Genomic DNA, 16036 nt, shown 5'->3' with positions numbered 1-16036 from the left:
TCTAACTTATTTTAATTGAAAGATGGGTAGTATGAGGTTGGGAGATGTCTTGCTGAAACTGAGCCTCTGGGATGTCTTCAACACTTCATATACAGGTACATGTTCCGAGGTCGGTTGAAGTACCAAAAGCAGGTGCTAACTGCAGATACTAAAAGACTTGTATAGGGAATATTTATCGCAAGTACTGATTTTGCTTTTCTGTCGTAACTCTTGGTTATCCAGAGTTTCCAGCAGGCCGTTAATGAAAAAACACCTTCTTAAGCTCATTAATTTGCTTCTTCAAATGCTAATTAACGAATCTATCGAGGTCTTCTTTATCGATAGAAGACCAGCCTCCATAACAAGCATTCCTGTAACCTGGCACCATTCCAATCTTTGATGCCCATGTCCCGAGTTCAGTTGAAGCACCAAATGCAAGTGGTAAGACCAAAAAACCTGACACGTTGGTATATTTACGATATAATATTTGGAGAACACACTGTATTATGGCAGTCTCCAAAAGTCAATAATTGCAAGTACTGATTTTATTTTTTGTTTTGCAGTACCTCTTGATTATTCAGAGTCTCCAGTATGCCGATCTCGCGTTTCTACAGACCAGCAACTAACATGTTTGATGAAAAAAAAAAACACATTCCTTAAGCTCATTAATTTACCCCTTTAAATGTTAATTGATGAATACCTCGAGACCTTCTTTATTGGGACATTAGTGGATGATGAGTTTAACTGAAGGGCAATGAAGAATAACTGACATAAATTTATTATTTCTTGGTTTTCCGAATTTATTTGTAATTATTAAATATAAATTTCTCAGGTATTAATTTTAATTTAAAGATCGTTTATGTATTTAACAAATTTCAACGGTATATTTATCACGTAGATTTAAGTGGTATATTTGATTTAAATTAAAAATCACACTGAAAAACTCCATATGTGAAAATAAATCTTTATTTTTTCTTTTACTTTCTAGAACACTTAATAGACTTTAATTAACTATAAACATTATAACCATTATGTTATTCTTGAGGAAAAATTAACATTAGCTTCTTAAAATGAATAAATATATAAATATAATAACATCATCAGAATCATTTGAAATGTAAATAAATTAGACAATATATTTTCTGCCCAAAATGTTTAATGTTCCTTACTTACACCCGCCACAGTCATCCGCACGTTTTATCCTTTTTTTCCTCGCATTAACTATGCAAAGAATAACTCAACGAATCGTATTTCAAATACGGAGAAAATATATGGACGAAGGGTAAAATTTATTGTAGTAATTATGGCTGCGGAAAAATTAACTCAGTTAAAATGTTGGGATGCAGATATCAGAGAAAAGGCGAATTAAATTCTTGTTTACTTATGTATTTATGCCAACTTAAGTCTAATTTATTGCAAACTTCGCTCTAAAGATTTTATTTTTAAGGGAAAAGTTTTAGGTATATCCATAACCTAAATATGCAGTTAAGAAATATGCTTTTAACTGAAAATGTATCTGTGTGAAAATCTATATGCTGCATATTTTATGTACTTTATTTCGCTTAATCCTAAAACAACGTGTATCGGATTTAATTAAAATTTCAAAATCAACGTTAAGCTCAAATAAACTGCTTATACATAAAATAATTTATCAGATGAAAATAAAACGGAGTAAAAAACCTCAGCACATTCGTCCAAGTCAATATCGAATTACGGCCCGCCAACATAAAATAGATGAGCATAAATTCCTTATTCGACGTACACGATTCGGGTACATAGTTCAAATAGATATGTCACTGCAAATGTTGAATGGATTTCGTTTCCCCTATTTACACTCGATATAGTTATCTGGTCGTTCTGATGCTTTTTAGCGAAAATAAACACCACCAACGATCGAAAACGCAATGTGTACATGCTCCTGAAAATTGAGATAATTGAAAAGCCGAGATACGAATTTTATTTGAGTCAATTTTTTTAAAATCAATTACATATTTATCATTGTCCTCATGTGACAATAAATAAAATAAATTGAGTGATAATAACTGATTTATTTAAAATATAAATTTTCTTCAATAGTTTTTGAATTTTGACTGTAATGACTAGTGATACGTTATGTAGACCACCTTTATAGGTGTATGTTTGTTATGCATAATGTCAGTGACTTTTTGATACATAATATCATAAAAATTTACTTTAAAAATATAATTGTGTCCAGTCGAAACGCTTTTATAATTCGTTGATAATCAAAGACAAATGTTTGTACACTTTATAAATTACTAATACCTCATGTATTCTATTGATTTTGAATCAAATCACACAAATGGTAACAGAATATAGGACTCTGAAATTAAATTTAAATTTGACAGCATCAGATAGTTTGTGTTACAACAGCCACTCTTCATTATTTATAATTCAAACAGTGTTTGTTTGCTATAGTTCATTTCACTGTTAAGCGTAAATTATGTTCAAACAGGTAAATAAACTCGGTAACTTCAAATAATTATAATCGATTGTGCGGTGAATATTTGATTTAGTCAAATGGCATCACAATTGCTGTTACAATAAATTAACAGAAGCAATAAAGAAAACAAAACTTTAAATGCATTTATTTTTTGGAGTGCAAGACTTTTCTACGTTAATTTATAGTTATGTATATTTTGTATTGTGTTACTTCAGTGAAATGTAGGATTGTAAACGAAAACGCTTTTGATATCCCAGACACGTAACACTTAATATTATATATTATAATTTATATCATGCAAGATGTGCATAGTCATTTGTAGCGCGTGAATAAACATTAAAACAACAAAAATGCAACGCGGTGTGCAGTGTAATCAGCGTTTAAAAATTGTAGAGACGCCAAGATTTTCCTAAGCATTTCCGTGCAATATCACGTTTACGGATCGGCGGGCATGTTGAGAACAGCAATCCCCACTTCGTTGCGAACAGACTATTTATTTATCTCAAATCTCGTGCAATGCTTCAGTACAATAATATTGAACTTAATTGTTTCGAGAGTCATTGGCAGACTTGGCATCTAGGGTAATAAGATGAAATAATTATAACCATGTTTCAAGTAAGTTCAGTCCAAAATTAAGATCAGACATTTCATACCTCCGAGAAAACTTTTGTTGTTTTAAGAAATATTGAAATAAAAGTTATATTTGGTTTGTTTGACACTTTTATAGTACAGAATAAAAATTATTTTAATCCTTTTAAATTAAATTGCCTTATTCTTTTAATATGTTATAATAGGTATTCCAAAAATGTTTGTACCAAATTGAGACCAAGAAAATTTTAGAAAGAACAACATATTTGTAAAAAATTTTAGAGATACCTTGTACAATGGCCTTGTTTTAAATTAGTCTTTCTCTTATAGATTTCAAATAAGGAACAACAGTTCCAAGATCTTGGCAGTAAAAGTATTCAGATTATTTACAGTCAAAACATTTTAAATGGAAGAAACTAACTTGTTAAATTTTAGAATTAATTTGGGAAAATCTATTAATTTATGTATGCCAGTAAAATTAAGGTGCCTGAAAGTGATTCATCAATAAATCGGGGTTAATGAATCAGGACGTATAACTAACCAAAGGTTCGAAAGGCCCGATGCCTTCGATATATTACAACTCCAATCCTCATTTCGTGACTGCGTGTACAAGTGCCATAGAGTGCAGCTGATAGATTTCCCGTTGGCTTCATGGTTGAACTAAAGACAATGCGGTGGTAATATGGAAACTTAGATAAACGAGTGAACATATTCATCTTGTGTGTACGAGAGCATTAATTAAGGTTTAAACGTACACGGCGGTTAAATTGCTTTATTGTAAGTTGTTCAGAATTTGTGGGTGGATCCTCATCCTGCAAGGAGCCAGCTGTGTGAGACGTCCTCCGCCATACCAACACTCGGTTTCCCACTCCGGTGGCCTTGTAAATTTAATTGCACTTCCGGAAAGGTCTACTGCATTACCACCATTAACGGAATTAAGTTGATGTATTGCTTGTGCCGGTATCAATTGCCTACTTGCTTCCTATTACACTAATTTCCTTATGCATTTTGGTGTTTCCTTTATACATGTTACAATGTTCCTTCCTTTTTCTGATCGTGATATTATAAATATCTAAATAATAATATCTTATTATCTCCAATTATTACTAATATTACTTACTATATTATTTATTTATTTACGCCACAAATAATTTGAGAATTCCGTTTAGATGTTTCTCTTACTCCAGTTTTCAGAGGACTGGAAGTATCCAACAAAAGATGCTTCAGGTAGGAATATATCAGAATCAGTCATTCGAAAATTCAACTGTTTGATTTCCCAGGCCAGGACATATGTACCATGAACGTAATAATCAATGAGAACTATTGAATAAAAGCTATCGATCTGTTTACTTGATTGCACATTTGATTTCAAACGATGATTGTTATTGATAATGTGTTGAATTAACCTTTTGCCATTTGACCCATAGACATAATAAAACTAAGTTTAAGATATAACTTAAATAGACTGTTAGAATTATATATGTGTAAATGTATAAACGTTATTCTGTAATTATAATTATACAATTTATTATTCTTTAGTTTTGCTAGAGCTTTTTCATATATAAAGAATGCTTGTTTAATGCTATTAAGAGCCTTTTAATGATAAAAAAGCTTTAGCTTTCAGGTTTATTACATTATTTTACTTTGTTTTTAATTTCTCTTTTCTTATAATTTTAACTAAATAACAGTACAAAACCAAACATATAATAACTTTCCTTAGAATTAGGCACACATGGATCAGACATGGACACTTCTTGGGTCCTGAAGAACCACCGATATATCTGAGTGAATGTGAATATTTCCAATAAAATATACCTAGAACAATACAGTCAACTCTTTTTATAAAATAAATCAACAGAACTCACAAATTCTTACTTGTCCATTTTTTGAGATATTATCCATTATAATAGTTTACAATAGAGGTTAAAAAAATAAATTTAAATCTTAAATGTGCCACAGTTTTAATATAATAAATTTTAAGTTTATTTATTTTGTTATAAAAAATATTAATTGTATAACAATAATATAATTCGGTCGTAAGTTAAATAACTCCCTGACAAAGATATAATCAAGTTGTATTTATCAATAATGTGGCACAAACGCCCTTAAAATGTACGGTCTAATTATAGCATTCATAATTCATATACTCACAAGAGAAAATTCAGTTGCACACGATGAAGGAAATTGAAACGTCAGGTTTCATCTAAAATGTACACACTGTTGTGTATGAAATGTTTACGTGTATTATTTTGTTCGTGGTGTGTATTTGTTCCTTTTATTACGTTTACTCTGTATTAATAATAATTTAGTAAACACCTTGTTGCAGAATTTTAGTTTGCAAATAATACAAAAAATAATGGCTGTAGATATAAGTTCACGGAAATTACCATTGTTCTAATATTCATTACTGTATTTTAAAATGCAATATTTTATTAATCTTCACAATGAGCTTTTTTGTAACAGGTCTCGTTGATTTAAAAGTGTATTGAAAATGGACAACGAAAGTTCGTTCTAAAACCTGTAATAACGAAGAAATTAACGAAATCACTATGAATCAATTATTAGAAATGTGCTTCTTACATTTCATTAAAAAATTGAACATACGGATTCCACATAATTTAAGAGAAGATACCCAAAATAGGTAAATGAATATTTTATTGATGGTATGGGTATTTATGGACAAAGAGATGATGTTAGTAAACCTCGTCGAACACTACGTTATAACAAAGATAGACAACATGTCGCATGAAAAACTGTTTATGTAAATTTTTATTTAAATAGTACTTAAAACATTTAATATAAGTGAACAAAGGAAAGGTTTTATGTACAATCTGCAATAAAATTCGAGGCATGTCGGTGCTGAAATAGGGGTATTTCTAGAAACTATAAACTTCTAGATTCTAGATTCTTAAAGACAATTGTGTAAGTACTTTCCTAACTATGTGTTTAATTCGGCTATGTTCGTGTAATTAATTTACTTACATTTTCGTAAAAGGACAATTTAATTAAACATATTCGTATTTTTATTTATTTGTTGTTTGTTTCATACTTGTTTCATTTACATCTAACAAACCCTACTTATTTTATCAAAAACAATTGTATTTCATTCAAATGGAAATTAGCTCGGAGTTCTAAACTAGAGCGGTGCAAATATATTATACATTCCAAACTCTGATTTCGAATATCTAAGTTATCTATTAATTCGCTACCTCTAATATTATTTAGTGTAGTGAACGAAACCACCTAAATCACTAAACCATATAATTTGAACAGGTTATTAATAATTAAGAAATATAACTTCTAAATATTAAAAATTATTACCACTGTAATTTTTAATCTCAATATTTAAATTTCAATTTATTATAATTCAAAATATTAATTAATTTAAATAAAATAAATAATATTTATATGCATTATTTAATTCATTAAAATATTAAGTAAAATATACTTACGATTTACAACGAGTTTAATTCGCTTCTCATAAATTCTTCCGGTGCTGGTTTGGATTGCACTACAAATATACGTCTTGCTATCGTGTCTTGAGACGTTTTTAATTACCAATCCATCTCCAATCACCGTGTATCTAGGACCTGAAAATAAACGGTTACACTTAGGTTTAAATGAAATTCTTTCCGCAAGGTTTTATTAAATTTGTGAGTCAAGTTCTAACATGAAAGGAGTTTGTACAAGGTGATGTGAGACTAAATTAGAGGATTGTCAGTTTGCTGACATTAAAGAAGTATTGTAATGAAAAAAATGGATGGTAAATAATGAAAACATTAAAAATGTATATAATAGTTTAGTTTACAATATCACTTGGTACAGAATATTTTAGTAATTTAATGCATCAGTACGTATTAAATGAAATAGTCAAATTAATGATTATTAATTTTAATATTTTCTGCCTTTTACATCCAATCAATATACTGGTATGAATAAGAAATAAACGGAATAATACATAAGCAGGAAATGTCAGAACTCCAGGAAAAGTTTATTTATAGTAAATTGATCAGAAACATGTAACAGGCATGAAGTGGGCACATTTGAAATGTACCAGTGGATTCAGGATGATGCATGTTTACCTGTCACTTCCTCGCCAGATGGCCACGTCCACCTAATTTGACCACCACGTGTAACTTCGCACCGAATCAGATACTCGTCTCCCTCCATTGTCTGCTGAATATCCTTCGTGTCCTTAAAGACAAGTTCTGAAACAAATTTCTTTTCATGTATTGTGTAAGTTTTAAACTTACGATTTAGAGGGTTCTACTATATGACAAATTAGTTCTAAAAGGCTATTGTATTATTTTTGTTACAAGACCGTTTTCTATTTAAAATTTAAGGTTTACAATAAAAGTACATCATATACATACGTTTTGTAAAAATAGTTTTTTGCATTTTTATAAATTATTCAATTATTTTTTTCGTTTTATAAATTATAAAGAAGGACGATTATTTTATTAATTAATTTACTATCTTAAACAAAATTATTTAAATTAAATAATAAATATATTTAAATATTTACATTATTATTTTTAATTTATTTATATATAATGTTTCCTATTTTGTTTATTTTTTTTTTAATTTTTTTAACAATATTATAAGAACAATTTTGAATTTTATAGTATAATATTTATGAACCATATAAATTAGTTATAATAAATAAAATATTGTGAATGTATTTTAATGTTTTATAATTTGAATTAGAATTTTATTTATTTGTAAATTTAATTAAAAATAATTGTTTAAGTTGAAAATATTTTAAAATATAGCTATAAAATTATTTATTTTCCATGTATTCGTTGGAAATTCTGTGAGTTATTATATTATTTAATTTTTTGACCAAACAACCAAATTATGATATATACGACACTTTTTAAAATAAAAAATGGTAATTCTAATAGAAATACAGGATCCTAATTTATTGTTTTATTTCGTTAAGTATTTTTATAATCTTAATCATTTTTAAAACAAGTATGTTAAATCTTAAATATGACAATTAAATTGAGTTTGTGTGACAAATTTTGAAGAGAAATACAAATATACTGTTTAATTTTCAATTTTATGAATTTAATTCTAAAATATATTTATGGCATTTCATACAAAAAATAGTTGTATATTTAATATAAAAATAAATTTAATTATTTTCTATCGGCATCAAAATTGAAATTATTTTAGAGGTAAAAAACTGTAAATCATAAATGTCATTTATCATTTTAAAAAATATACCTAAAAATTTATTTATTCAATTCGTTACTTTTTATTAATTACTTTCATTTAACAAGAAAATAATAATAATAACAGGCGGAAATTAATTTGTATTTTACCGGGAACAAAAAAAAAATATTGCAAATTTTAATCATTTTCTTTAGTACACAAGCAAAGCCTTTGGTGTGCTTCTTGGAAATAAACAATAATTAAACCTTCCTCCAGAGAAATAACCATTAAATAAAAACTTTTATAGAACAGACATACACATCGGTGCAGGGGTTATGCGGTGCTTGGGACCATAATTCCAACAATATCTTACTTTTAGAATGGTCCCATCGTATACCGAATAACCCTGTTAAATTTTATTGGTGCTAGAAAACACATTCGTAAATTTCGTTCACGAATTAAGAATGATTGTCCTTCATTCGAAGATCAAGACTTGCGTGCTGGGGACATTTTAACATCTGTTAGAGAATGGTTGTAAAAACGTAAACTACTTTTAGTCTCTTATTTTTATTTTTTGTCCTGATATCTCAAAATTGTTTGAAAATATCTAAACATTTTGACAAAAAAACATTTCTTACAAAACTTCCATCCTTATATATTAATTAGTTTCATAAAATGTGATACGTTTGTCAAAAATCGACACATACACAATAGTACAAGTCTTATACATGTAGACAGTTGATGGAACGGAACTGATAGGAACACTTTTAATTTAGGTCACGTAAATTTAAAAAAGAGCGTGACTATTGGTTGCGCATTCACCAATATTATAAATAGTTGAATTTTTGGTGAATGAATTTAAGTAAAATCTAAATGTAAATTCTAAATCAAAACACCAATACAATATTAATAATAAATTCGTATAATTTAATGTGATATTTATTATTATTTTTTAATTAAACTCCCATATTTAAACATAAATGAAATGTTAAATAACAATTTTATTTACATTTACAGTTACATTTTAAATATTACCAATAAATGATTTAAATATATTCTTTAACCTATCAACCTGTCACAAACCGTTCCAAAACATTAAAACAAAATTCAAAATAACATTTAATTATATTATTATTCGTTTACTGACGTAATTTAAAATTTAAATTCATTTTACAATAGCCACATTCTGTAGTATATTTTTAAATTTAAATAAATTATATGAATATTTCATTAAATTCACTTAGTTTATTAAAAATTAGATTAATTCAAATTTATATGATATTTTTTGTTAGTAGCTGATCCAAAAATGTTCAATTGAAAATTATAAAATAAAAATGTAAAAATCCTTATTTTTTGTCTGGTTATGTAGTTCGATAGATATTAAAATAATAACTTTATAAAACTCCAGTTACCTGTTTGAATATTAAATCAACGTTCTCATCACATACTCAACTTGTGTTTCAGTAGTCAATTTAATGGAACTAATACAAATGGCTAATTTTCCAATATTAAATTCTTTCCAATGGCGGTTAAATATTACGGTATAAATTTACAAACTGGTTGAATTATGAAATGTGCTATTTATGTTGTTTATTTGGAACTGTAAGTGTAAATGATTATAATGGTTGATGAAATACTGTATAATTGATGCACATGGTGTAACATAATATCTAGTAATTAAATTAACTAAATTATTTTTTTGCTAAATAATGTATCTAGGACGTAGTTATAAATTTAATTAATATATTTTAATTGTGTCAAAATCAGTAGTGTCATGGTAAATAATTGGATGAAACTTTAGGTGAGTCAATTAAATTAGAAACAATCTTGTTTCACACAGTACTCAATGCATCTATGTAAAAGTTGTAATTCTAGAAATTTACTTTATATTATTTGAAACGTTTTTTTATTATTTTATGCTCCTTATGTATATTTAAAACTTTTTTCGATTTCGTCAGTTTAAAAGTGGCAATGAACAATTAAGCAATATTTAGTTCAAAATCTTTGTTCAGAAACAAATCTTAATTAATCTTCAACGAATCAACCAATAGAAAAAGGCTACATGCAACAAATTTGATCAAAAAATTGGACACGTTTGACAATTATCAATTATCTCCTTCCACGTAAAGCAAATGAACTCTTTATTGATGAGGTCACAACTGAGATACACTTTTTCTTAAGGTGTGAATTTGATTGTAGAACGTTAACACACAATAACTATTCAGATGAAATTGTTAAACAAATATTATTTTAAGTAAAGTGCCTAAAAATATAATATAGAGAATTGAATAACAAGGCCCTAACACTGCAGATAAAATATCAATTTGATATCTCCTTTAATTCTCTATAAACCCCTAATGAATCAACTAGAAGATTCCCCCGGCATAAATCATAAACAACTGTATGCATTTATTAATATAAATAATACTGATTAACAATTATCATACAAAAACCAAAGTTTATGCAACCGGGTCACCGGTGGAGTGTGTTTGTTTGTTGGAAAATTTATATTTGCGTGGAGGTAATATGATAATGCCAGATGGTTCCGCCGTTTATATATTTTTTATGCGTGATGCGCTACACCATAACATTGTCTGCAAAACGGTCCGAACACGCTCCATCGATAATTTTATCAAATGTTGCATTTTCATATATCGCCACCGGTTTTGTAGTGGCCATTAGAACGCACCACTGTTCGGTCTGTACACGGAATTATGGTCCGTGTTTGAACGGATTTCTGAATATACAGTTCAATGCGCATTTTCCACCACCGATTTTTGTGTATACATAGTATTCAATAACACTTCGGTACAGAAAGTTATATACTTTTTGTATTTAGTCATGCATTTTACAAAATATTTCGAAATGAATATAACCAATTCATATAATGAAAAAGAGGCACGATAATATATCCACAGATATGTATAAATATATTACTACCACAAATGAATATGTTAATACAAATTTACAGAATGACATAATGAACACGAACATATTCTTCATATAGTTACAATAATTTCAAAATAATTCGAATCATTTATTTAATTAAAATTATTCGAAATAATAAAATACTTAAATAGTTTCAATTCAAAAATTCTTGAACCCTCTCAAGTTTACGACCATCATTTTCTTCATGGTTATGGTTTAAGTTGCAGAGACTATTCTACATTAAGACCAGCCTGACGATTATTTAAAATTTATTAACATTTAAACTGTTATAAACGTCGATAAATTATGAATCTGCAAAAAATAGTTGTAGGCAAATTAATTATTTATTGTGATTGTTTTGATATTCACCATAAAAACAATATTGATATTTATAGTTTTAATCTAAAAATTTAACATAAAAATGTTAACAAACAAATCGAATTAAAAAAAAAACTTTTCAGTACTCATTAAAAATAGATTGACATCAAGTATTTTTAAATATTTAATTTTTATACTTTATTCAAGTATGTTTTTCAGAATATAATTTAATAGATTAATTTAAGGCTTTGGAAAAAAAATACTGTAATAGATTTGCTCCATAGAACTAAAATGACCATTTTTAACTAGTTTTTAAAGATAAATCTTTCGTTTCATATTTATAGATTTATATCAATTTTCTTTTAACCTAAACACGCTATTATTTTTATTATACATGTTTAAGCTCTTTAGTTTTCTTATTTAATATTAATTTTATTAAAATTTGTTTATTAATTAAATTCTCAAACAATTATAAATAATTGCATGATAATCATGGAAAATAAAAGATTGGAAATTGATTAACCTATTGGACCTAGTATTTTTAACAAGTCAAATTGTACAAAAATTCCACATGTATTTAACACGGGACGTGTCCGGCGTCATTGTTAAAATTATGCGTTGTGAATAGTTTGCTGGATTGGACGTATGGTAATTTAGTAACTAATCCCGTTTGCCAGACCGAAATTTATCTCTTCAATAAATGTGATGTTTGGTGTTCACGTGCTTCATAAAAGATACAAATTGTGTTCAATTGTTTCATTAAAGTCGACGCTTATTTTCCGATAGCCGTCTATGCCATATTGCGAATTGTTTCGATTTTGTGTATGGGATTGGAAGCGTATACATTTTTTTGAAAATATCCTATGAATTTTAAGCGAATTGATCATAAAATTTTATACGCAGCAACCTCCATTAATGAAATATTGGGGTGGCAGAAGGCAATTGAGAGTGTGTACACTAATTGTATTTGTAACACAAACATACAATTTTAATGAGTTTTCCTTTGAACTAAATTGAAATGTAAAATTAACTGTCAATGTCATTGATATAGTTTTTTGTTCGAAATTTCTAGACTTAGTTTATATATAGTAGACTTACTAAATAATTGAGAAAATTATTAAGGACGTTTAAACTGATGTACCGGTAAGAACTGTCATCTTAAAACAATTGTAAAATCCGTATTTAATTAATATGTAGATAATATACTTTTTAAAGAACATAATACTATACTATTTCATGCAAATTTTCTACTGCAATCTATTCAAATAATCTACTGCTAATAAGGTGCCAAATCTACAATTCACAATAATTGTTTTACCAGTTAGAAACTAATTAGGTGTTAAAAGTAACTGACTTTAACCTCTCAACAATTATTGTGAAACTACACTTGACACCCCACTAAGCAATAATATTTTCATAGATAGCAAGTTAAGTTCAATAGAACACCCCAAATGACCTGATTATGTTAGAATTATTCAAAAATCATCTGAAGGAAAATTCATCAGAGAACGTGAATTTAAAGCAGGGTGTCAGGTGATGGTCAGATAACTAAGCAGGAATGTTACCTTCCGTTATCGTTTTTATGTGTTTGTTATGTGATTTATTGTGATATGGATGTCGTTTGTTGTTTATGGCATGTGTTGGTGTAACTCTAGGGTTATCATAGTTTTCTGTAATTAAGAAAATACTATAAAAATAACGTTTAAACATAATTATAATACTCACCAAACAACGATCCAAAAAAAAATACTACAATTTGAAAAAAAAAAAATAATATTCACCAAAACAATGAATCGTGTAATCTACGAGTCACGAGCTATTAATCAAAGCGTAATAAATCTACTTAGTAAATTCCCAAACATTTTAAAAATTCATTACAGTATGGTGCAACCAATTAAATTTCAATTGAAATTGATGGGTAACGATCGATTTTATTAATTGATATTAAAACGTTTTGAAATATAAATTCTAATCTAGCAACAAATTTACTTTTTTATGTTTCGAATCTTAAAAGGCACATATTGAAGTAAATTTTTAATAATGAATTATAAAAATTACAAGAGGAAGAAGTACACTATTTATATAATGGAATCTAGTTATATAGAACATAGGGTTCAAACAGTTCATCCTAAGCAAATGTTATTATGAAATAATTATTGCCTAATTCTGATTTATGAAGAATAACTAATAGAATTACAAAAAGGGCCAAATAACTTTGTTTATTGAAACTACAAAATAGATACTGTCTACATTTTACTGAAAATGTTGTGTTAATAAAATTATTATAATTTCAAACTTACCATACATGCATTCTACACATTTTTAATAATAAATAAATTATTTCTTCATTCCTAGTTTTATATTTTTAATTAATAGTTCAATTTATTTATAAATATTTCAACCATTCAAGTTTTTTTAATTAATTAATTAATAACAATTAAATTAACAGGAAGTCAAATAAACCATGAGAAAAATAAAATCCACCTAACCCAACGAAACTACCAGTTGAATAAAATAAATAAAAACATTCTTGAATATTTCATCCCCAATAACTGGGAATTTTGCTGTTATGAAGTGTTTTAGTGTTTTCAGCAGAGTTTACCGGACACTCTAATCTAGACCAAAACATCGAAATACACGTTAAATAAAGTCTTTAGAGCAGACACGTTTTTCTAGTAAGCATATAAATTATTCAGTTCGTGGATCTACGGTTATGTCTTCAATTATTCAATATTATTGAATATTTTATGATTTCGCTATGACTAGAAAATAGATGACAAAACTTATTCTTGTAACAATATCTATTTTATTTTTTAGGGCACGAAACAAAAATATTCCCATGGGTAAATACTAAAAGAAATAATATTAGAGATGGTGAAGGTTTCTCTAACAGCCTTGTATGTCTGATGGTAACATTAAAACCAATTGTAATATTAAAACTGGATCGGAACAACTGATCACTTATTACATGGTTTTCTTAAATACGAATCAGAATTATTAAAAAATTAATACTGTAAAATGACAATACTCTATTGTGGTGAGCTTATAAAAAAATAGAACCATGGTGGTTTAATGAAGACCAAATATATATTCTACAATATTACCAACCACTATGATATTCTTTTGATAATTGAGTAAAATATTTTAAGCTTTATATTTAATTTAAAAAAATTAAATTTAAATCTAGGAAAAATTGTATTCACAAATCGATTTATCAATATACATTTTAATTAAAAAAGAAGTGCGTAAAATTCGAATAAAATGACCATTGAAACATACTAACGGAAATGTGCTATTTATTATTTAAATCGAATCAGTCGAAATTACAAGTTATTGTTGACCATACAACACCAAATTTATGGAATAGGAAAAATTATTAAATGCGTATCAATATAACGCATGTGTTATATTAAGAGAAGCAAATAAAATTTACGATTTATTAATATTTATATACATTCATGTGACTATTATTTATTATTTAAATTTATGATTTTTTTAATAAAGTATGTTTATTCGATTTAAATTATAACAACAACAACTAACAACTTATAAAATTAAAACTAATTATTTGACAAAATTAAAAATTATATATATATATATATATATATATATATATATATATATATATATATATTGTAAATAAATAGGTAAATGAATAATAATAAATAGGTAAATGAATAATAATAAATAGCTTTTCATTATTTTAATAATATGAAATTAATAAGGAACATATTATATTAAGTAATAAATAAAATAACTGTACACAGTACAGTAACATCCAAATTATAAATAAATAAAGGTTGGTTTTTGCGCCTCTGTGTTATAGGTATATTCAAATAACACACCTTCTACTGTCAGATGAAAATGTTTCTTCTCTTTATCCGTCGAGCAGGTATAGATTCCCGTATCCTCAACTTTTGTCATATTGAACTTTAAGACGGACCCGTAAATTGCCGTAGAAACTGTTGGATGAGTCTTAAGTCCGAGCACGTTGCCTTTTGGACTGGTCCATTTCACATTTCTTCCAGTATCATCTTTACAAACGACAATGAATGTTTCGTTTACTGATTTGACCTCACTTTCGATTGATATCTTCAGTGCGGCAATCGCAGGATCTGGAACAAAATATACAACACACAATAAGTATATTTTTATAGAGAAATTTATTTAAATATTATTTAATGATACCAAATAGGTTAATTGAATTATTTGCCAAATTAGTAACCCAATAAAGTAATAAAAAGTTTTCATTTAATATTGAGATCTATGATACATATGGAAAATAGTTTTCTTGCCTATATTATATTTTTATAGGTATGGCAGATGAAATTTGACAACACAACTTTTACATGAAGAACATATTATTTAGAAATTTCAAAGAGATATATTTCTCCAATAATAATAAAACAACAGTCTACAATTACGAATAAATAAACTTGGGATACTATATAGTTAAAACTGCCACCCGAAACGCAAAGTTATGCTACCCAAAGGACAAAATCGGTGGACCCCCCAATCCCTACTTTAACTTCTCTGGATAACTGAGGAAGTAAATCTTAACCGTAATTCGGTTTTGATAGGTGGCGATTCGTAGGCAAGTTGAGG

The 16036-nt window shown here is 27.4% G+C and overlaps 1 protein-coding gene across 1 annotated transcript in view; it reads right to left on the bottom strand.

Moving 5' to 3' along the window:
* LOC109594537 (neural cell adhesion molecule 1) overlaps nt 1-16036 on the bottom strand; it is a 51426-nt gene that overhangs the window by 5862 nt on the left and 29528 nt on the right. Inside the window, exons 3-5 of the mRNA XM_049969436.1 lie at nt 15277-15546; nt 7111-7236; nt 6481-6618 (exon numbers count right to left, since the gene is read on the bottom strand). Coding sequence (XP_049825393.1) covers nt 6481-6618; nt 7111-7236; nt 15277-15546 — 534 coding nt within the window. The remainder of the gene's footprint in view (nt 1-6480; nt 6619-7110; nt 7237-15276; nt 15547-16036) is intronic.

This window comes from Aethina tumida, chromosome 7 (assembly GCF_024364675.1).
Source record: "Aethina tumida isolate Nest 87 chromosome 7, icAetTumi1.1, whole genome shotgun sequence".
Classification (NCBI taxonomy): Eukaryota; Metazoa; Arthropoda; class Insecta; order Coleoptera; family Nitidulidae; genus Aethina; species Aethina tumida.
Note: the sequence above shows the minus strand (reverse complement) of the source record. Positions and strands in the feature narration are given on the sequence as shown.